Raw genomic sequence first — 22257 nt, 5'->3', positions numbered from 1 at the left:
TGACGAGCCACTGACCTGCCATCACGGCGTCACTGGCGGCCTTGTCGCAGCTGAGCGGCGAGCGGCTGGACGCCCTCCTGATCAGCTGACCTCCGATCGCACTGCTGCCCAGACCGTCGATATCTGCGGGGGGAGGAGGAGGAGGAGGAGGAGGAGGAGGAGGAGGCGGCGAGGACGGAGGGAAGAGATAAAAGGAAAGTCGTCACTTCAGGTCACGTCTGCGATCTGAATCAGCTGACCGACACTCACACCTGATCATGGCCTCTTCAAAAAGACTGTGTGTGTGTGTGTGTGCGTGTGTGTGTGTGTGCACGCGTACCCGTCAGCATGGTGATGAGCGGCAGTGTGTGGTCTTCTGGAGAGCCCCAGTACCCGGCCTCGCCCAGCAGGTTGCGCTCTAACACCTGGTGGTAGAGCTCCTCGATCCAGGCCTGAGACAGAACGACGAGGACCCCGCTGCTCTGGATGAGACGCACGAACTCCTTCTGCAAGCACACACACACGCACACAGACACACATACACACACACACACACACACACACACACACACATCAAAGTGTAACACATGAAGTCTGTAAATACATCTACACGTCTTGTCTCGCGTACGTTACTTCCTGCTCTTCTTCTGCTTTCAGTAATAATCAGCCATGATGTTTGTAATTCATCGGCCACCATGTGTTTGTTTGAAGCTGCGCCATCGTCTTTAACACCTCCCCAAACTGATCCTGAGTCTGCTCACCAGGCTGAGGACGGGCGTGAGCGTCCGCCGTCTGTAGTAGTCGCAGCAGCAGAGCTTGAGGTTGAGCAGCAGAGCGTAGTACGACACCAGGTAGAGGCCGTCCGCGTTCATCAGGGACTGACAGCTCAGGGTGTCGCCCGTCTCGAAGCCCGGAGAGTGGATCCCACCTGGAGGCGGAGAGGCGAACTGTTCAGACCACCGCTCCAACGCAAACTCAAAATCCACTTCATCACATGCACCAAAAACACCACACTGACTCTGGATTCTGGTCCTCCATGACAAAGAAAGAGGAGAGAAACAGGAAGAAAGGAGGAAGAAAAAAAAACAGGACAGAGAGAAAACTTTGGAGCGTTCATGTTAATAAAGTTTATTTGATTTGAGAACGAGAGAGTGGGACGCAGGGAGGAGAACGGAAGGAGAGGAGGAGATAAAGAGGGTGAAGAGAAGAAGAAGAAAGGGATGGAGGAGGAGGGGGGAACAGGGGAGGGCTGGGGGGGTGGAAGTGAAGGGAAATGAGGACAGAGAGGAGGACGTGTGAGTAAAGGTGTAGAGGAAGAAAAGAAAAGTGAGAGGAAGAATAATCTGTTATCTGATGATAAGTCACTCTGGGGATTTACAGCCGAGACCAAATTCATTAAGTCAGTTAACCGTAGACTTTAATTTGACTCTGCTGATGTAAAAGCTCCCAGCAGGCTCGCTGTTTTCACTGATGGATTATGGGCCGCGCCCTGAAGGCGAAACGTCGCATTAAACAGTTCCTGCTCCGAAGTGATGATCTGAGCAGAGAACAGAGTTCATTCATTCAGATTACGGCTCAGATTACAGCTTCTTTGACTCTCGTATCACAGGTCAAAGGTGAAAATTCACTCATTTAAATGATCATTTATGACTGAAAAGTGTTCAACCAATCAGGAAAGGCTTCTGTTTAGCAGCCAGTGACTTAAACATGGAGTTCAAACTCACATTCAAGTTCTTATCGATGATATTCAAAATAATCCTCAACACAAACACAACATGCTCACATTATTTTCACAATGGTGCACAGCTATAAATACTACAGTACCCATGAGCCTCAGCTCACGCTGCCATGGAGAGGTGTGGCTCCGAGCAGCAGTGAGCTGAGAAGGCGTTGGTGTTCCTGTAGTGAACAAACCAAATTATAACGGCTGAATGTTTATTTACAGACAGAATTCTCTGCTCTTTGATTGGACGTCACTGTCTGACATCATGATTTCATTCATCCGTCATTTACAGCTTCTGCAGGCGTCGACTTCACTGCTCAGTTCTGGATCCTTTATGAGTTTTAATGACTTGCTTTAGTGTCACCTGTTCAGTGGTTACCTGCAGTCAGACGTCACCTGTGTTCATCCTGTTCAGTGTGTGGACGTATTTACTTTAGCTGGTAAAAACATGATTGTTCAACCTCTCACGTTCAAACAGTGGACGTCTCATTGTGGACAGAGCAGATTAATAAAGGACGAGGCTGCTGCACAGACCACCCCACCCTCAGCAAATACCCTATGTTTGTTCAGCTAGCACGCACACACACACACACACACCCACACACACACACACACACACACACACACACACACACACACACACACAATCATAGAGTCTGTGCACCCCCCCCCCCCTTCAAACAACACAGGAAATCAAGTCACATCCACACAATGAATCGCCACCGGCCCCTCCCTCTCTCACCGGCCTGCAGCCCGGAGCAAAAGGTGGAGGAGAAGTTCTGCAGCGACAGGTCCACGTCCGCGGCGGTGGCCAATCCCAGCAGCCGAGGCAGCAGCGCCGCGAGCGACTGGACGAACAGCCGGGCGCTCTGCTGGTCGGCCTCCTGGTTGCGGAGCAGTTTGAGGGACAGGGCGGCGGTGCGCAGGGAGCGGTGGCCTGGGCAGTCGCGGGGGGTCTGCTGCTCCTCGTCGGCCAACGAGACGTTGTCAGAGCCGATGTCGGACACGTCGGAGCGCCCCGAGTCCTTCTCGGCAGCCATGGAATACTGGTCGCACGAGTCGAACTCCGTCCGCGACAAGTCCTGCTCCTCCATGCTGACGGAGCAACACGAGGGTCACACTGAGTTAGCATGTTGGCCATTTTCAAAGCACGTAAGAAATCAGACTGACTTCCTGCTTTCATGACAGCCGCTGGTTTGAGTTTGTGTCTGACAAATTTGATTTATTCATTGATCTATTTAATTATTTAAAGTTATCAGTGTGTGTTAATGCAGCTGGAAGCTCTTCTCATTCTGCTCTGACGCCCAAAAAGACAATGTTGGATCTGATTCAGAGGAGGCTGATGCTGATTGGATAACAAAATACAGTCAGCACTTCCTCATGTTTCCAGCCTCTAAAAGTTATTTTTTTACTAATATCTGTTGATGCAACTTCAGTAAAAGTTTAATTTAAAGTTTGTTTTGCTTTCCCGCCTGCCTCTTTATGTTTCTGGATACTTCCACCAGATGGAGCCAAAGTCCAAAATTTATCTTGAATTAGCTTAAAGTAAAGAACATCAAAGGCAAATACAGCAAATACAGTGCTTTCAATTCAGCTTTTGTCTACACACACGCACGCACACACACACACGCACACACCTGAAGTTGCTCTCGCTGTATCGTGACCCGGCTCCGTGGTGCGACCTGGTCCTGGACTCCACAGACAGGAAGTTGGTGATGTCAGGGTAGACGAGGGCGTGACTTCGCTGCACCACATCAGGAGGAATCACACCTCCCCTCTCTCCCACTCCCACTCCTCCACCTCCTCCTGCTGCTCTTTGTTTCTCTCCTCTTCCCTCGGCCTCCTCTGCACCCTCTCCCTCCTCCCGTTGGATCCCCTGGGGCGGCTCGAGGCTCAGCTCGCGTCTGGTCCCCTCCTGGCCGCCGCAGGCTGAGGGCAAGGGGAGGCGCGCCTCCTCCCCACGCTCCTCAGGAGTGGTGTGACCCAGGCCGAGCTCCCCCACCTCCAGATCCAGGGTGGTTTGGCCCGTTTCGGTGGTGATGCTGATGCTGATGTCGGGGCTGCGCTCGGTGGCCCCGGTGGAGGCCACGTTGGAGGACGAGGAGCTGGGGTCATAGGGCGCCTGCTCAGAGGACAGGATGTGTCTCTGCCACCTGAAGTCGGCCTCGTTGATCTCCATGGACTCGCGTGTCGACTCCGTCCCGTCTTTCAGATCGTCCAGTCGTCTGAGGAGGAGGCGAGCCTGAGAAACGCAGCAGCTTTGTTACTCTGAGAGGCTTCCAGTTAGTAAACAGCAGCAATTTAACCGTGTTTCATCCGTTTACGGCAAGTCCTCCAACCCTACCCTTCGTCACCCCTCGTCATGCCTGTGGCATCCTGAATCAGGACTGTACCTGCTCAGCTTGGATGCCGCGGCCCTGCGACAGCTCATCCAGCGCCCCGAGGAGGGCGCAGGCGCAGGACACCGAGGAGTAACACGCCTCGATGCCGCCCTTCATACACGCCTCTGTCATCCCGTCCATCACTCTTCAGAAGGAATCAGAAACACACAAACACACTTTACGTCTTAACTGCTTATTCTGGTTAAATTAAAACAATATTCGGGTAAATTTTGCTAATAAAACGTTAAAACACGTCAAATAAAGGACAAAGAGAGAGACGTCAAAGTTACAGTTTCAGCAGGTCCAGGTGGGACTTCCTCTTTGAGAAGGAGCGCTTCCTGGTTTCTGGCTCCGCCATGCACGGACCGGCCAGGTCGTACAGCCGCTGTGGACTGCCCAGGATCTAACACACACACACACGCACAGAAATAGATTGCTGCATGCATTCATTCATTCATTCGATGCCTCATTTCCCAAAAATGTATGCATATTATGTGAAATGTCACCTGAACACATTCTTTGCATGTTCGTGTGCTTCCACGTAACAATGCTGCTGACTAAAGATCAACTGTGATGAATTATGGGTGAGGTGGAGAGGAAATCAATGTCTGCCTGAAGGTAGAAAATCAATGTGGAAAGTTCTAGCAATAAGGCAGCGGCGAGGTGTGCTCCTCCCACCTCCTTCATGATGCGGATGGCCTCGGTGCGGTGCTGGGGGGGCGGGTACAGCAGGATCCTGTGGTACAGCGACTGCAGCACCGGTTTCATCGACTCCACGCAGCTCACCAGGCGCACCAGCTCCGCCGCGATGTAACACACGGTCCGCACCACCGGCGCGATCCTGGCGGGGGCGCTGGAGGAACAGCCGGACCCTCTGCCTTGATCGGACACCCCTCCGCCGGAGGAGTCCACATCCTGGCTGATCCCTGGCAGAGGAAAGCAAAGAGGGACACGGAGCTGAATCAGCCTCCATTTCCACTCAAACACTGTGATAACAGTGCAGCAGTTTGTCCAGTAAAACCAGTTACCCAGACTGAGTCTGTCCGAGAGACGGTCTCGGTCTGGCGCCCCCATGTATCCGTGATGGGACGCGATGGTTTTGTCGTTGATGGGATTCCCCATGATGGCCACGAGGGACGGACACAGCTGCTTCCTGCAGGCAGAGCATCACTTCAACACTCCAGTTCAGTCACTGATGTTTCATCTGTTTGGTTTTTGTATTTTTCTTCTAAATCGACATTTGATTTCTTTCTATCCTCAATCCGAAAGCGTGTTTTAAGGAAGCTGGATCAGAGTTCATCTTGTCTTGTCTTACCACACAAGGTCGGTGAAGCCTCTGGACAGGTGCATTGTGGGTGGACAGCTGCTGAGCATGGACAGGACGCACTCCAGGTAGAGGAGCTGCAGAAGCTGGTTCCCACTGGAGGGTGAGGACACCGTCATTAACAGCCAGCGCTTGTAAGAATACGTCCAGTCTCACCAGGAGTCTTTGCAATCGTATTTAATCATGTTTGCATCTCAGCCAGCATGGAGACGAGACGGAGCAGCTGCCAAGCGCCATCTGTCAACATCTGTTTCTTTACATTCATCCTGATCATCAGCTAATCGACATCATCAACGACGACCAAACAAAGAACACTGCGTCATGACGCCAGACTGCGGCGTTACCTGTCCACCGACTCCAGCTTTTCACAGAAGACCGTCAGAACCGTCACCACATCTTCACACAGAGCCTGGCTGGTGGGAGAAATATCTGCAAACACACACACACACACACACACACACACACACACACACACACACACACACACACACACACACACACACACACACACACACACACACACACACACCATAACAAGGTTAATTCACAGCCCCTGCTTTATGTTTATTCAATATGTACATGAAGTAATTGAATGCATCTCTCTCTCTCTCTCTCTCTCTCTCTCTCTCTCTCTTTCTCTCTCTCTCTCTCTGTAATCAATAACATAATCAATACCTTCTCTGTGAACCTGTCTGGCTCTCTCCATCTCAGTGTTCATGTGTGTGTGTTACCGTATGTCATAAAACCTGCCGGCCTCTCTGTGGAGGTGCGTCTTACTACCTGCGGACAGGTGATTACAGTGGCTTTAAAACAGCTGTGAACAGCTGGTCGTGCGCAGTAGAGAAGACTAACAGTCCACAGTCACCAGCTGAGGCTTTTATTCTCACTGCACATGAGAAAACAAGTCGCACTGGACAGAAGGAAAGGCTCAGACTCTCAGATCTGACACTGGTCAGGAGGAGGTAGATAGGTACAACACCAATGTTCTGCTGTAAAGCCCACTTTTATGACGCCTGTAATGTTCAGTTTTTGTTGTGTTTGGTGTTAATTCAATCGTGTTTGAGCATTGAGGAGCATCATATTCAAAGGTGTTTCTAATATTCTGCCCCTCTCATGTATGTAAATGATAAGGACAAAAAAATAGAAACGGTTCCTTATTAAAACAACAATAGTTTGTTTTGCTGCCGCCTGAATTCTGTGACCTGCTGCATCAGGACTGAAGTCTTTCCACCAATAAAAGCTGATCATCATGAACACTGTACAGTAGAATCCATGCAGAGCTGACTGCTCAGGTGCAGCTAACAGGCCGCTGAGTGCCAATTAGAAGAACATCACAGGATCGGATGCCTGATTACATAACGGAGGTGATTTCAGCCCTCCAGAAGACGAGCAGAGCGCCGCTAATGACCAACCTCTCCTGTGCAGCGGCGGAGCAGTCACCTCGTCTCCATCTGCACCCTGTGGAGGAGAGCACAGTGGGCGGTGTGTTTACTGAGCGTGGGTCTTTTTTAGGTTTCCTATCAACACAGCTGCGATGGGGTCCTGACAGGGCGATAACTCTCCGACAAGAAGCCGAGAAAGTGACGCCGTGTGCCACACTGGGAAGGTGTCTGAGTCCCAGTACAGTACTAGTCTATATGCAGTACATGTGTGCTTCTAAATGCCCTACATGTGTGTGTGTGTGTGTGTGTGTGTGTATTACAGTATTTTCTGTATGTATTTATATGCAACATAATAAACTGACACCAAGCATCTTTGTTGTTCATCAAACACACACGTCCACCAAACGCTGCAGACTCCACACACTGAACTCACACTGCGATCGAATCACTTCTGCAGTCTGAAAGGAAGTTAAAGATGCGTTTGGGGATATTTTACTGTGTTTGCAAAATTCAACCTTTCAAATGTGACCAAGACAGTTTTACAAAGTCCAAAAAGGGCTCGTTTTACCCCAAATTTCAAGATATCTGGGCTTCATTTCCAATGATACAAAACTGAAAAAAAATGAAAAAAAAATCCCATTTGAGAGAAAAATAATGTCTGGTCTGCTTTTTGGCTTAAAAATGACACATTTATCAATTAATTGATCAAAACTGTCAATTACATTTGTGTTTATTGTCCATTAATTTGTTTGAGCTGCTTCTGAGATTTCAAATGTTCTAAGCAGACAGCCGGTCTTGTTTCTGTTGTGAATTCTGATATATCCCACGCTCCATGAACTAGCCATCTTGTGCTGGTTTACTGTGTGTGTGTAGCTGCCGTGTTGTGTGTGTTCTGCATGAGGACGTGACCTCCTGTCTGTGCCTCAGCTGTAGCGTCAGGTCTCCCAGAATCTGACTCAGCGTAGCTCTGACCGCCGTGTTGATGCTGCGCTGGTGACAGCTGGACATGTAGGTCTCGATACACACCTAAACACACACGCACAAAACACACACAGTTGCACCTGTCAGCGTTTGATCTTTCTGACGTCTGAGAAGTCATGACGACAGAGACAGAGTTTGAATGTTTAACGCCGATAATTAGAAAATGAAATTGTTCCAGATTCTACAGATTCAGTGCTGAAAACCTTATTTCAGTCTCTAAATGAAAGCGGTGGCAGTTAATCTGAGCAGACGATAACCTGAGAGTTTCCACTCTCACACCAACAGCTCCATAAATATCTAAATCTTCAGAGGGATTTGCGTAAAGCTGGTTCAGATTCAAATCGCTGGAGCCCGTTTGGATCGATACGCAGACTGAGAGGAAGCTCGCTGAGGTCTTTCTAATTTCACCATTCTGGCAAAGCGCCGCGAAGATTTGGCTTCACTGTTAGACCTTGGAAATAAAACTGCAGTTGATTAAATTGGTGCAACATTTCTGAATCTGAGAGGGAGTGTTCAAGTCCACACATCCTTGCAGAGGAGGAGGCACAGAGCACGTCCCAGCCGAGACTTATTTCACCGACTATCAAAGATCTGCTGTCCTCTGAGAGCCGCCGGCCGGCCGCATGCAGAGGCCAGCGCTGAGCGTTCTGTGCAGATTCCAGGTCCCGGCAGCCTTGTTTACCACCTGTGCCTGATCAATGAGAGATCAATACCTCCTGCATCATTAAGCCTTCCAGCCGCCGTGTGAGATGAACAAGAGCTGCCTCACAAAATTAAAACCTTCAGCTTCAGCACTTTAACACCTGAGAGGAATCAATGTTACAGTTCCACTTAGCTGCATGGACGTGACTGAGGCTTAATATTCGACACTTTAACGCTCCAACAAGCTGTGATTATAGATGTTTAGAGGGGGAGGGGGGCGATTCATTCATTCACAGACCGTTCAGAAGTTAGCAGCAGTGTTTCACAGCAGCACGATGAACCGCAGCGACGAGTGCGCGTCATTATCTGTCCTACATGCAGTTACAGCAGCTGTGATACTTCAGCTAACAGGCAGTCCATGTGTTCAACATGGAGACTGAGAGAAGGACAAATCAGCAGCTGGAACTGAAGCTCAAACTACTGCAGCTGCTGCTTTCTTTGGCTGTAGGTGGTGACGACGCCATGTCTGCATCTGCAGCACCAACCTGCTGCTGCTGCCTACACTTCCTCCGGGTGGTGCAGGCTGGCAGGTGTAGGACTGCACGAGCTTTGCATTCGGTCTCTGATAGAACTCGAGTTCAAACCTGAGCTCCTTTCTCATGACGTAACTCTGCCTGTTAATTGTCTTATCTGTGAACATTTCATTTGAGGGGCGGCCGGCGATACAGATCTCATCCGAGAGCTCCGGGCATGTTTGAGGAGACGGCTAAACTCAATTTCAGGTGGCAGGAATGATCTCCCAGGAAGCAAATGACTTCTCATGTGAGGGATGTGATCATATTAAAGGTGAAGTGTCACACTCCAGCTCCGGCTGGTTGGAGCGGAGTAAATCCCTCAGCGCTGCCAACCCCTGCATTAAGAAGCTGCCCTGAGCCTCCCTGTTTGTCTGGCATGCTGCTGATAATGGAGTGGAGCTGACAACCTCTCCAGCCACCCTGAGTTATGACCCAGCACAAACAGAAACACACAGCAGCAGATGGCCGACGGGACCCATTAACACGACGTGTTGACCAGGTTTTTATGAGCTGTTAATGGACGTCAGGCGTCACCTGGGCTCAGGAGCTGCTGCCACGGCTGAGTGGAGTGACGCTCCGGGAAAACACTGCAGAAAAGCCATCACCACATCACCCCACACAGCCTTGAAAGGCGGCTGTGAAAGGTTTGTGAAACGCTCTTTGTCAGTTTAATGGTGACAAAAAGCATCAAATGGTCCTGCAGCAGGAGTTCATCTTCATCGTCAGTGTGTCCTAAACACACTCCTCTGGTGTGCTACAGATCTAAAGCTGCTCAGAAAGGAGCATTAACTGCATCGTTTCCACAACAAGCAACAATTTTCTGGAAAAAAATGAAAAAGCAGACACTTGTGAGTCTGTTCAGGAGGTTTTAATGAGTGTTTTGATGCTATTTCTGCTCTGTTGTGAATCCAAGCTAACAGCCGTCTGTGACTGTCGAGTCTCCGTCCACACACAAAACTGGTATTTTTGTTCTTTGTTATCATCTTTGTTCGCTTTCAGCAGCAGCACTGAACAACAATCAAGGTGGGCAGAAACACAGGAAACAGGTTTCTGGATGACAGCGTGCACGTTTGTCCAGAGGGACGGAGCCTGTCTTCCATCTGCTCCACGTCCTCTTTATTCCCAACAAGCTGTGAGGAAAATCGAACTTTACAAACACATTTTCAGCCCGAACAAACCCTCACTCCGGAGTTCATTTCAGCGCTTTTGGTTTATTTCATGCAGTCTGATATTTAAGAGATGAACCTTCATGAATTTCAGGCACCAGTGAAGCCCAGAACCGTCTTCACTGGTGGTCTCTCCTGTTCTGGTGTGTATCCAAACTGAACTGAGCTTCATGCCTCAGTGTGTGTGTGTGTGTGTGTGTGTGTGTGTGTGTGTGTGTGTGTGTGTGTGTGTGTGTGTGTGTGTGTGTGTGTGTGTGTGTGTGTGTGTGTGTGTGTGCAGGGCCCCTCATTTCAGTCTGAATAATTGATGAGACTACAGCATGAGACAAGGCCTTCAGGTGAGCGGGGACGAGTCGAAGCTTCATCTTTGGAAACAGATTGTGCTGCTTATGCTTTAAAAAGCAAAAAAGAGAGGGAGGCTATCTGTCATCGGCTCGTCCCGTGACAGGCCGCTCAATCAAAAACTGATGCCTCAATCAATTTGGCTTTGTCTTCAGGTAGAAGTTAAGAACTCAGCAGAAGAGCAGGAGGAAAGTGAGGAGGACGTAAAACGGTTACGTCCGACTTTCTTTTCGCTTTCAGACCTCATTGAAGCTCATTTAGCTTTTCAAACTCACTTCAGGACTGACTGCTCTCCTCTTCACTGTCTGTGAAACTACTGAGTTCAAGTTTGGTCCAGTTTATCATCTAATAGCTGGTGCATAACGAAAACAGACCTAAAGGTCGCAGATGCTTTTCCACAGTTTAGCATATTATTGAAGTTCCTGTTTGCGGTTTGATGTAAAACCTCAGATTTGTGCTGATGAAGCTGACGCCTGTCAGACAGACTGTCCTACCTCAGCAATCCGGAGGATGGAGTCTCCATTAATGTCGAAGTTTGGTGAGTAGGTGATGCACAGCAGGACCTGCACACAGGAGACAGAAACACTCTTTTGTTGGTGAAACTGGCAGGTAGAGAAGACACAAGGCGACGTGAGGCCAAATTACAGGAAACCATGAGAGAAAAGCTGCAATGCAGGCAAACGCTGCCTCCGTACAGAGCGCCTCAGCTGCCAAACACATTTACATCTCTTCACTCGTTGTAATGTGGGCCGGCTGCAGGCCGAGCGGCCCTGTGCAGCACGAGGCAGGGCGTCGGGTCAGAGGTTAACGGCCGCTTCGCTCCGGCTCTGACGGCAGAATGGGCGACCCGGGTCTTACCTTCATGACCTCCACCTGCAGGTCCTCATGGAGAGATGGGGTGACTCTGATGGCCTCCAACATCTGGCTGAGCAGCTGCTTCTCCAGGACCTCCACCTCCACGGCGACTCCGCCCACAAACCTGTCCTCACACAGGAGCTTCTGATTGGACAACGGCGGAGGGAAGAGCAAAAACATCAGCCAATGAGTTGAACTTCATTTTCTACAGCACCAAAACTTACACAGAACTAATCACACTTGCTAGCAGATTATCCTGATTTGATGCTGGCGCAGCATCAAAGTTCAGTATTTTTCTGTGTTTGCAGCTGAGTGGGAAAATCCTGATGTTCTGGATGTTAACAGTGAGACTCTGATGGTAATTACAGCATAAAGACATACTGTAAAAGCCATCGAGTCAACAAAGCGACTCACTGAAGGAGCTTCAGCATCATTATCTCACAAAGGTTTGCTGCTCTGCTCACATTAGACCAACTAGGCTGCTGAGACAAAACCCTCAAGCGCACTGAGCCGAACAAAGCTGCATTTTATTGCTTATGAATCAACTTTAAAGGGAAGACTGTTACTTATTATTTTGATCCAAGATGATAGTGTTGCATACTGTGTATTGAGGTGAAAGGAGGAAAATAAAAGGGCTGTGAGAGAAACGATCTGCTGGACGTTACAGTACCTGCATCCCACTGAGCGCCGTCTGTCCGAGTTTGGTGTTTTTTGACTCCAGAGCCATCTGCAGAGGCAGCAGACAGCGCTCTCTGGAAGCACAAACACACTCTGTTAGCATTAATGCTAACATGCGCATACTGGCTAACACGGCTGAGGAGTTAAACCACCATCTCCTGCTTTTCCAAGCCGTCGTTCATCTGACCTGTTGACCAAAATACTGCAATTCTCATCATTCTGGATATAGTCAAACCACGACTGAACTAAAGGGAAACAGATGACTGACTGATAGCTGCATGAACACAACCAGAAAGCAAGCGTGACAGGTTTCATAAAGCAACGTACAGTCTGAGAGCAGATTTTAAAAACAGATTAAAAAATACATCCCATAGTTCCTGATGCAGTATATATCAAACCGCTGAACGGCTGCAATATTTAATAGGAAGTGAGGTTTTGGAGAGGAGGAGAAAATGACGAGGTCTCCTCCTCCTGCTGCTGATGAGCTTCTGACCTCTGACTTCACATTTCATCCAGCAGGAGACACAGAGCTGCTCCATCAGTCTGTCCCCTCCATCATCTCTGCCTGTCTGAAAGTCACTGAGCTCCACTGCTCAACTTTAGTTCAGCTTATTCCAGTTTTTCAATACCTTATTATTAGACACAATCACATTTCTAGTAATAATGAAACCACCAATAAATGTTTGCCAGTAGCTGTTTTGTAAATCAAAGAGTGAAGCAGAAATGTGAGTTGGCTGTTTCGCCTCGAGCCACGCAGACGCAGACATGTCAGAGCTGAGGCTGATGGGCTGGAGGTGCTCGGTGTGTCTGGGCTGTTAGCGGCCCGCAAAGGCTGAGACCCTGTGATAACCGCACGAGCTTTCAGGCGTTTCTCACCTGGACTGTGCAGACAGCAGTTTAGCCAGTGCCACGATGATCAATGAGCAGCTCCAGCAGAAATCTGCTGCCTTTGACGCTGCTCGGTTCCTCTCTGCTGGATTGTGCTCTTTACACTGTTTATCAGTTTGTTCTTTACATTTAACTCCAGACGGCTGCTGATGCTATGCGACATAATCCAAAGCAACATTCACGTCAGCTCTGCACACGGCTCAGAAAAGTGTATTTATAGATTGATCATAAATAACTTCAATCAGTTAAAAATAAAATGTCTCAGAAGCCAAATCCGTTTTGTAACCCGGCGACTGCGTTTGAAGCACGAAGCTGATCCTCTGCATTTCCTCTGAAGTTCCTCTCATTATTCGGGGCTGGTTGAGTCAGCGTTCGGCCGCTGACAGCAGGCTGCAGGGCTTTATCTGCGAGCGCTCAGGCTGCTCTCAGCTGTCACAGCCGCACCGGCGAGCCGCACGCCACCCGGCCGCCTCTGGTGAGCTCAGCAACGAATGCAACGCACAGAAAGCAGCACTCAGATACAGTCTCGCCTCAGAAAACACAAAGAAATGTGGAAAAGAATCGCAAAGTCAACAGCAAAACAAAAACAGCTTAAAGGGCCCGGAAGCATTTATCAGCTGCTCAGAAATGTTCAGAAAGCCACCAAATTCAGCACTTTTCAGATTATTCATATGACAGGATGAATAAAAACGTCCATTTTCAGTCATTTTCTCAATCAGCTGACGGCTCCGTCAGTTCGTAGGTGTCCTCTTTGTTCGAGTGGCTGAGAGCTTGTTTCGTAACAGAGGCCTGAAATCTTAGTGTAGAGGCAGAGGAGCACTGCATTACAAAGACATTAGCATCAATATTTAATCTAATAATCTCTAATAAAACAACAGAGGTTATTGAATGAATAATTTATGGCGCGTTGAGCTGCAACATCCAGAATTTATGGCACCTTCATCACAGTCCAGAGGCCGCCAGCAGCAGCTCTCTGCTCGCTTAAGTTCACATTTTATACGTTTGGAAACTCTTAACCAGAACGCCGGAAACACGGAGCGAGCGTCGACGTCCGAGCTCAGAACAGCTGACGTAAAACACGTTCCTGTGCTCCTGCAGAGGAAAATGATCTCAGAGGAGTTCATCAAAAGGAAACGCTGGACTTTCAGTGTGAGCAGCAGCCTCAGAGCATTTCTGGCTACAGTCACCAAACAGCTGTGCGCATCTGGAAATTTGATGAAAACATAAATAAAAACAGAATCAGTCGTTTCCAATCAAACTGTGTTTACCGAGTCCATGACGTCATCTCCTTCATCCAGTCATGTGTTCACAAAGTGAGCGACTGAGCCTTTCCAGGACGCCCCTTTCATAGCCAATCATGAGCCTCTCACCTGTTACCTGTTATCAGCCTGTTTACCTGTGGAATGATCCAAACAGGTGTTTCTGGAGCGTTCCACATCTTTCAGTCTGTGAAACGTGTCGCTGCATCAGATTCACAGTCAGCAGATATTTACAGAAATCACTGAGGCTGATGAGGAGAGACATTAAATATGTTGAGTTGAGCTGTTCTCAGGTCAGTTTGTGTCAGAGAGGATCAGCAGATCATCACACTCTGGCTTATTTGTTTTACGTAGCGTCACAGCTGCTCTGGAATCAGTGTTGTGCAGTAAAATTCAATATTTCCTCAATCAGTCAGCTTCATTAAGTGACCGTGAGCTGCTGATGCAGTGAGGTTTACAGACTTCTGATCCAGGAAAAGACAGAACTGGGACCTGATGTGGAAACATGCTCTGAAGAACTGCGAGAGAAAAGAGGATCTGTGGATTCCTAGTTTGTGTCTCACTGAAATGTTTTTCTATTTTTCAAGGAATTTATGTTTCATTCTTACTATTAAAGGAAAAAATCCATTAAAAAATGTTCATTTCAGATGTCGAAAGTACAGCGTTATTGATTTGCTTTGTGGAATTCATGATCAGCTTCTTTTCTTTGATTATTTCTCTTTATCTGCTCATCTGCAGCTGGACCTCATTTCCTATAAACTGCTGTCATCAGTCTTCCTCATGCAGGAAAAGCACTTTTGGGTGTGTGGGGAGATACAATCTTAAGTGTTTCAGCCTTTCCGCTCCTTTTAAAAAACTAATTGCTAATCATTATAAATCAAAATAATAACCCTTGTGTGCTGCATGTAAAGGTCTTCTTCCCTCCACGAGGCGTGAGTCACCTCTTCTTTGACGGCCGTGTTGCACTGGATTGCAGGATCTTGGACAGACAGATGTTATCGAGTGCAGCTCCTCTAAATTCATATATTCTCTGCGAATTATACTCTAATGTTTACTGTTGAGCTTAAGCTGAGAAATGTGTAACACTTACAGACACGCAGTTATTATTTGCATTATCATCCTGGGAATTATTTGATCATTCAAATGAGCCTGAATCATACACACTGAGTTAAACAGAGGCGTATCAGCCGCGAGAGGAACAGTTTGAATTTCAATGTTCACTTTATCTGCTCCCTGCAGTAAAAGCACAGGCTGAGCGGCTCAGAGGCAAAGCTAACTCCTCTTACAGCATTTCAGGTGGTCTAACAAACCGTCTGCGACACCAGCGCTTGGAAACGCATCACACGTCACCACCGGTCCACAGTATGAACTCTGTTTTCTATCACAGAGAAGATTTTCAGTCTGTTTGATGTTCGTTCAAAGTCTTTTTTTACTATAAGTCTTCGAATCTTTGAGCTGAAGTGAAACTAAATCCGTCTTTTAACTCACCGAAGTTGTGACGGGGAAATCTTGGCTGATCCATTCTGCGACTCGAGGGTTTCTGCAATTAAATGCAACAAAGAAAAGACAAAACTGTGATTAATGATGTGATGCATCTTGTTCCCACCACAAAAGCTAATGTCAACAGCATTTCACGATGTTAGCTCGCTAGTTAGCATAGAGCAGTCGTCCTGATGCAGAGGCTGAATTAAAAGCTGCATTTCTAATGTTTAACAGCTTTGCAGAGAGGTGTTCATACAGCCGAAGGATAATATTGTATATTCGTATGTCAAAAAATCCCACATTCACCTTCCTGCTGACAGAAATGCTCTCAAGAGCACTAAGTGTGTATTAATCCGCCGCTGAAAATAGTCCCAAAGAAATGCACCGTTCTACCTGTTTGAGGAACTCTGCTGAAAACTGCAGTGAGCAGCTGTTTTAATAAGTTACTCAGGCCTTTTTTTAAATCAAAATACACACCTGAGACTCACTGACTTTAAAGATTCGTGTCTTCAGGAACAGTTACTGAAAGAAGAGTAAGCTTTGCTTTGTGCTAAACGTCAAACGTGTGATTACAGCTCGTTAACAGCGAACAGTCCAGTCACTGAGGAATTTCACCTCCGCTTCACTTTTCATCTAACGAGGGACACGCTGCTGCATTTTCCTGCTGACGGCTCGAGCGCACAGCATAAATCTCCCGTCGCCTGCGCGTGTTTCAGGGCTCAGCGCGCCAGCTTGCCCTCGCGCCGTGCATCGCCACATGAGCGCCCTGTGTTTCTGAGTGTGTGTCGAAGGCGGCGTCCACTGGGGACTTTGGGCTCTCTCACCTTCGGAGACAAGCGGCACGTTGATTAATGTTACGGGCGTGTCCCCAAACATTTCCAGGCAGGTGAAACACAACTGAAACACAGCGCGAGAGAAAATGTCTTTCACCCCCGAGGCCTCTGTCGAATCACACACTCTGCATTTTGTGTGTGTGTGCAGTCATGCACGCCCCAAGGTCTGCAGCTCCCTTTGGTTTAAGCATGGCCTTGGAGTGTGTGTGTGTGTGTGTGTGTGTGTGTGTGTGTGTGTGTGTGTGTGTGTAGCAGTGCATGATCGTCCCTTCATCAGCACAATGTGAACCCATTCTCTGCTTGCTGTGTCACAGAGTTTCAGCTGCCACCAAAAGGTCAGGCCGGCCCTTCGTGCCTATTAATTCTATTAATGTCTCCTCTGACGTCAGTCCAGAGCCTTTTCTCCTTTTCTCTGGGATTGTTTTCAACCAGTTCAGTGTTCCGACACCTCCACTGGTTTCCACTCAAAGTCCGATAACACGTCTTCCCTTGACGTTCATCGTGGTTTCCAAGTCACGGCGCTGCAAAGCAGAACGGCCCTTTGAGCCGAGCACGAGGAGCCGTGAGTCAGCAGCCATGTCAGCACTGATGACTGTTATTGTCCTGCTGTTATGTCTTTCTTCTATTAGTCTGCTGTGAGACTGGAACTGACAGCCTCACGTCTTCTCTTTCATGCCGTCGTTAAAGGACTCCGGCCATCGTATAACCCTTCAAACTCAAAAGCACAACCTGTATAAACACTGCTGAGGCTTGTGTCACAGTTACTGCTTCACATTACTCAGAAAGCTCACAGCTCTTCAGAGGTATCACTGTCTGTTCACGCTGATCTTGTTCTACTTTGTCTCATTTTTTACGTCCTTATGATCAATGTTTCACAGCAGACTGAAGCACGAAGCTACAGGTTACTGAGGTTACTGCGTTCTTCCTAATGAAACACACCTTTAAATTCACGTTTACACGAAATACACAACTCAATCTGACCGCTGTTGTTCCTAAATCCTGCTTTTAAATTTAGTAAATTAAAGGTCCTGACAACTTCATTTAAGACACATTTAAACAAACTGAGTCCAACAACTGCAACCTAACATCAAGTTTAAATGCGAAATCTGGAAATTTTGAGAGTTTGAAGCTGTGTTTTAAGATGTTTCAGGAATGTCTGTCTGCAGACACAACAGGTGAGGAAGGACTCAATGATCTGAACAGTTTAAGGAACAAACTGATGGAAAAGGCAGCCAGAATGCTGCGTTTAAGTGCAATCTTGACTACAGGAAATTAGACCTTCCGCATTGGAAATGATCTTACATTAAAAAAGGGATGCTGCACCATCAGAAATAATGTGAGATTGAAATGTCAGGGTTTCATTTCCAGCTGTGCTCCTGGTCAGCAGGTGCAGCTTCTCCTCCTGTTTTGGATGATGGAGCTTCATGGAAAGCCCCTCCACCCTGTTTCTGCGGGTTGACCACCGTAAAATAAATTCTCAAGACAGATGTCGTGGTTTCTCGTGATACAGCTATTCAGTAGTTTCAGATAGAGGCCTACGGGATTAGCTCTCTGCTTCCTAAAGGCTAGCAGGTGGACACGGTGGCAGATCCCCCCATCCCTCTGGCCCCCTCCTGCAGCCGGAGAGCCGGGGGGCTGCTGTGCACTCACCGCAGGCGTAGACGCAGGCGTCGCGGATAGCTTTGTGCTTGTGTCCGGACGCGTCTTTCTGCAGCTTTCGCAGGATTTCCTCCATGCTGGATCCAAACGACACGCGGGCTTTGAATGTCAGAGAACAGAGACGGTTTGTGTACGTGTGGGTTCGCGGGCGGTGTTTTAAGGGTGCACTGACAGCGACAGCATCCCTGAACCCCCCCGATGAAGGCGATGATTCATTCCCAGCGTTCAGCCAGTGATGTCAGGCCAGCCGTCAATCCTCTGACGGTGGAAGGAGGAAGCGTCTGTGCTTTCCTGCACAAATCCGCCGCTACGGCTTCCAGACAGAACAGCGACGGTCATAAGACATCTGACAAACACGCATCATAACCTGTCCCCCATCCGGCGGTGCACAAACTCAATGGAAAAACGCTCGGCCCTCATCTTCGTCATTTATTCCTCAGTATTAGCGTGTTTAGGAATCCGTTCCAGCTGATACTTGTGCTCCTCCACCGATCCAGATCCGGTTTCTCCTATCCCGCAAAATAAGCTGCTTCCGCGCCAGGAGAACACTGCGACGCCTTCCGCCAAAAGGTGGATTTCTCTCCAATCTGGCAACACAGTATTTACACCGCTTCACCGTGGGGAAGCCTGAAACTGTGGCACGGGAAGAAAGAGTCACTGGATGGGATTTCCTGCCTCTGAGGGGCGACAGGTGGCGGAAGCTAACACAGAGCCGCCTTCAGAATAAAAGACGTGTTCACATCAAGCGAGAAAATAAAGTACAATTCCCGTTTAGTCTTTTCTATGACAAAATGTCCTTTACATTACATTTTTACTAGTTCTATATTTTAAAGTGTAATTGTCTCTTGCACAAATTCAGAAACGTTTTTGTTAGCATGCTAACAAAAACTGGTTAAAGTCCTGTTTAGCAGTAGCATATTTGGTGCTATATCAGTAACATTACCACTGATGAAATAAATCAATAAATGTTAATTAATTTATTTACACTGGCCTGAACATCAGGGTCACATGAGGGGGCAGCGATGAAGAACAAGACAAACATAAATACGACATAACAAAAAAAAGTTGGCTAATGTTAGCTTAATGATAAAGGCTAAGTTATGTCATGTTACTGTAGCCTGAGAGTAAGTTAGCGTATTGAGGAAGTGTTTTAACTTAACATTCAGCCAAACAATTACTGAGCGTGTGTTTATCATTTTAATATGCTAATTTCTAGCATGTAACATTTAGGATTTTAGTGCAACCTTTCCACATTCGACAAAGTTATTTTAGCAATAATCTCAACACTAGCTTTGTTCAATCGAGGTGTTTTTAAGCACATTTTGAAATATCGCATTTATTTGCTCCAAACCAATTTATGGAAACGCTCCTAAATTGTATTTTTCTTTGTTTTCTCTTTTTTGCAATACTTCAAAATATCTCTGAAAAAGACAATGGATGGAAACATGGCTGCTGACAGGAAGTTGTATTCTGTCCCTGACTGAGGTGTGACTGAGCGTCTTAACTTGACTGACTGTAGAGGTAGATGAAAGGAAGTGACCTTTAAATTAGGATTCAACAGCAACCTGGACAACATGGCCTGTATTATATTACATGAGTCAACATTTCATAACAAAAAAACAAAGTATCAAAGGAACAAAAACATGACCTTCAGTTTAATGTGCTTAGTAAACAATGTGTAGCTGTGCAAGAGGGATGGAGATGATTGACATTCAGTCATTATGTATTCATTTATTCATATATTCATTGGCTTGACCCGCCTCCTCCTATCAGGATCATGGAATGGGCCAATAAAAGGAAAGGTGAGATAATGAAATGAAAGCAAGACCACAGATGGTAGGTGAACAACAGTATTCAAAGGTCATTATATGTAATCCCATTAAACAGCACGAGAGGCTCCAACAATGAACTGCACAGAGGTGAGAGTGATGAGGCTGCCTCTCACTCAGACAGTTGTCCAGCCGTGACTTTAATTAGACGATTAATGAGATCCTAAAAGACAACAAAGAAAGAGGAGGCTCCGCTTCTAAAGTTTTGAAGAGCTAAACTTCACATAAATACATAAGATTTGAACTTTCCAGACTATAAAATGGACATAACACAGCGTGCGGAGGCCATTAATGCTCCGTCTGCTCTCTGTAGGCTTCGTGATCATTTCCTAACAGATGTGTTTTTTATGGCGGCCTATTGATGATGTGTTTGACACGTGCTGCTTGTGTGTCTCCTACTTTACTCTTATAAACTTTGTCTATGAGCCTCATTTTTCTCACAATAGGATGGAGCTATATTTCATGGCCAAAAATACATGGACACCCGTACATTACATCCATATCTGAACATGTCATCCCAAAACTAAAGGCTGCAGCCACCTCCACAGAGTGTTTGATGGTCCCATGGCTGAAGAACTATATTTTCTAGTTATTATTAACCAACTGTTTGAGCAAATATGGTCAGAGATTGTCAGCAACTTATTTTAAAGTTGCTGACATTATCAAAAATGCTAACATCGGGGGAGCACTCAGGACCAAAGTTGCCACTTAGCTGGTTGACCTGCCTCTAATACACCAATTAATCATGTAGCTTTAAATAAAAAGATATTTCTTGTCATGGTGTTATTAAAATGTAGCTGATGTGAGCAGTTTTTGATGCTTTGACAGCAAATTGGTACAGATGCAGGGATTTGAGGGAACTCAACGCTGAGTTTAAAAAAAAAAAAAAAGCTTACTTATTCCCAGAGCTACATGCAGAGAGGCTCCAGTATGGTGTCATCAGCAAGCGACGGCTGGGGTCAGTCTGCAGCCTGTGGTGCTTTGCATTGTCTGACTGTGCTGCTGCTTCAGGTTATAACTTGCCTTTGAAGGGAGACGTCCTTTCAAGCAGTCTGACCCGTTTAACGTGGCAGACTCGTTTGTGCAGCAGGCTATTTTCTGCAGCCCTCTGGACCCTGATTAAATGTGACTGTGGGGTAAAAGCAACAATGTCACCTGTTAAAATCTCCATTTCAGACATATTTTTAGATTTCCTTTTTGTAAGACAGAGTTTTACAAACGTTTTCATGTCACAGACGCACCTGCACTGTGAGGCCTCAGACCTTCATCAGATGCTCCGCTCACTCAGTTAAATAAGATAAGACTCTCCAAGGGGTCCCAATAAAAAGCTGAGGGTGGCACGATGAATAAAGACGTAAGAAAAAAATATGTGCCATACAAACTATTGCTTATAATCTCTGCCAGACGTAAGCCTGGGGGGAATTATACATTTGGTTGTATATATCTGCAGCTAATCTTAGATACCACTGCACATGTTCGACTTTCACATTTCAGGTTCTTTTGCTGCCATTTTCAATATGACAGTGATATTTTACTCCTCTTCATTCCACTGCACTCGCGTACACACAGCCTGTTTTATCCATAATTTTTTAGCCCAGTTTTATCTTCCATCAGCTGTGATGAAGGGTCACAAGTTTGCTTCATTTTCTTTCCAGGTAGCCCACTGGTGATCTTTCGTGGCCCGAACCCCATTCTGGGACCTACAGCCTCCAGTGGTTTTGTGGGTGAATGTTAACATTAGTATGGTGAGAGAAATGTGTTACACTGCACTTTCTTTGTCTCCAGTTTAAAAACTGAACATGAATGAATATTATATGAACATCTTACTGAGAAAAAGAGGGAGCTCCAGCACGAGCAACAACAGGCAGGGGAGGCTTATGGCCGCTTGGGGGCGCTACTATGCAAGGCTATTGACAGCATTAGTATCATAACCACGTATGGGGTGATCATACAATTGGGCCCAAATTAGAAAATGATGAAAAGGCTTCGGGAGCAGCTTGGGCTCCTGCTCTCACCTTCAGCAACATAAATCTCAAACGTTTTAGAAGTGAGATGAAGGCAGATTGTATATCTATTCCTTACACTCATAATTTAACTCCTCCGCTCGAGTTGTGAAAAGCAAAATGACTCGAAGAGGGAACTGGGGGGATATCTGCTCTTCAGCTTCCTCACCTCGGTCACATGACGACAGACCGATCTTTAAAATGAATCCTGTCTCCATGAAAACAATCACTTCGCCAGGCCGTGTGCTGTCCTTAAGAGTGAGATGATCAAAGTTA

At 47.0% G+C, this 22257-nt stretch overlaps 1 protein-coding gene across 1 annotated transcript in view; it reads right to left on the bottom strand.

Moving 5' to 3' along the window:
- The window catches only part of arfgef3 (ARFGEF family member 3), a 40054-nt gene extending 21387 nt beyond the window's left edge, over positions 1 to 18667 (bottom strand). The window contains exons 1-18 of the mRNA XM_070977198.1: positions 18141 to 18667; positions 15664 to 15715; positions 12021 to 12102; positions 11354 to 11494; positions 10990 to 11058; positions 7699 to 7815; positions 6820 to 6865; positions 5752 to 5836; positions 5399 to 5503; positions 5112 to 5236; positions 4762 to 5009; positions 4374 to 4486; positions 4096 to 4228; positions 3340 to 3944; positions 2445 to 2797; positions 741 to 907; positions 320 to 485; positions 16 to 123 (exon numbers count right to left, since the gene is read on the bottom strand). Of these exons, the coding sequence (XP_070833299.1) occupies positions 16 to 123; positions 320 to 485; positions 741 to 907; positions 2445 to 2797; positions 3340 to 3944; positions 4096 to 4228; positions 4374 to 4486; positions 4762 to 5009; positions 5112 to 5236; positions 5399 to 5503; positions 5752 to 5836; positions 6820 to 6865; positions 7699 to 7815; positions 10990 to 11058; positions 11354 to 11494; positions 12021 to 12102; positions 15664 to 15715; positions 18141 to 18225 (2800 nt within the window). The 5' untranslated portion in view covers positions 18226 to 18667. The remainder of the gene's footprint in view (positions 1 to 15; positions 124 to 319; positions 486 to 740; positions 908 to 2444; positions 2798 to 3339; positions 3945 to 4095; positions 4229 to 4373; positions 4487 to 4761; positions 5010 to 5111; positions 5237 to 5398; positions 5504 to 5751; positions 5837 to 6819; positions 6866 to 7698; positions 7816 to 10989; positions 11059 to 11353; positions 11495 to 12020; positions 12103 to 15663; positions 15716 to 18140) is intronic.
- Between the last annotated feature and the right edge of the window lie 3590 nt (positions 18668 to 22257).

The sequence above is a fragment of the Chaetodon trifascialis genome, chromosome 13 (genome assembly GCF_039877785.1).
Source record: "Chaetodon trifascialis isolate fChaTrf1 chromosome 13, fChaTrf1.hap1, whole genome shotgun sequence".
NCBI classification, from domain to species: Eukaryota; Metazoa; Chordata; class Actinopteri; order Chaetodontiformes; family Chaetodontidae; genus Chaetodon; species Chaetodon trifascialis.
Note: the sequence above shows the minus strand (reverse complement) of the source record. Positions and strands in the feature narration are given on the sequence as shown.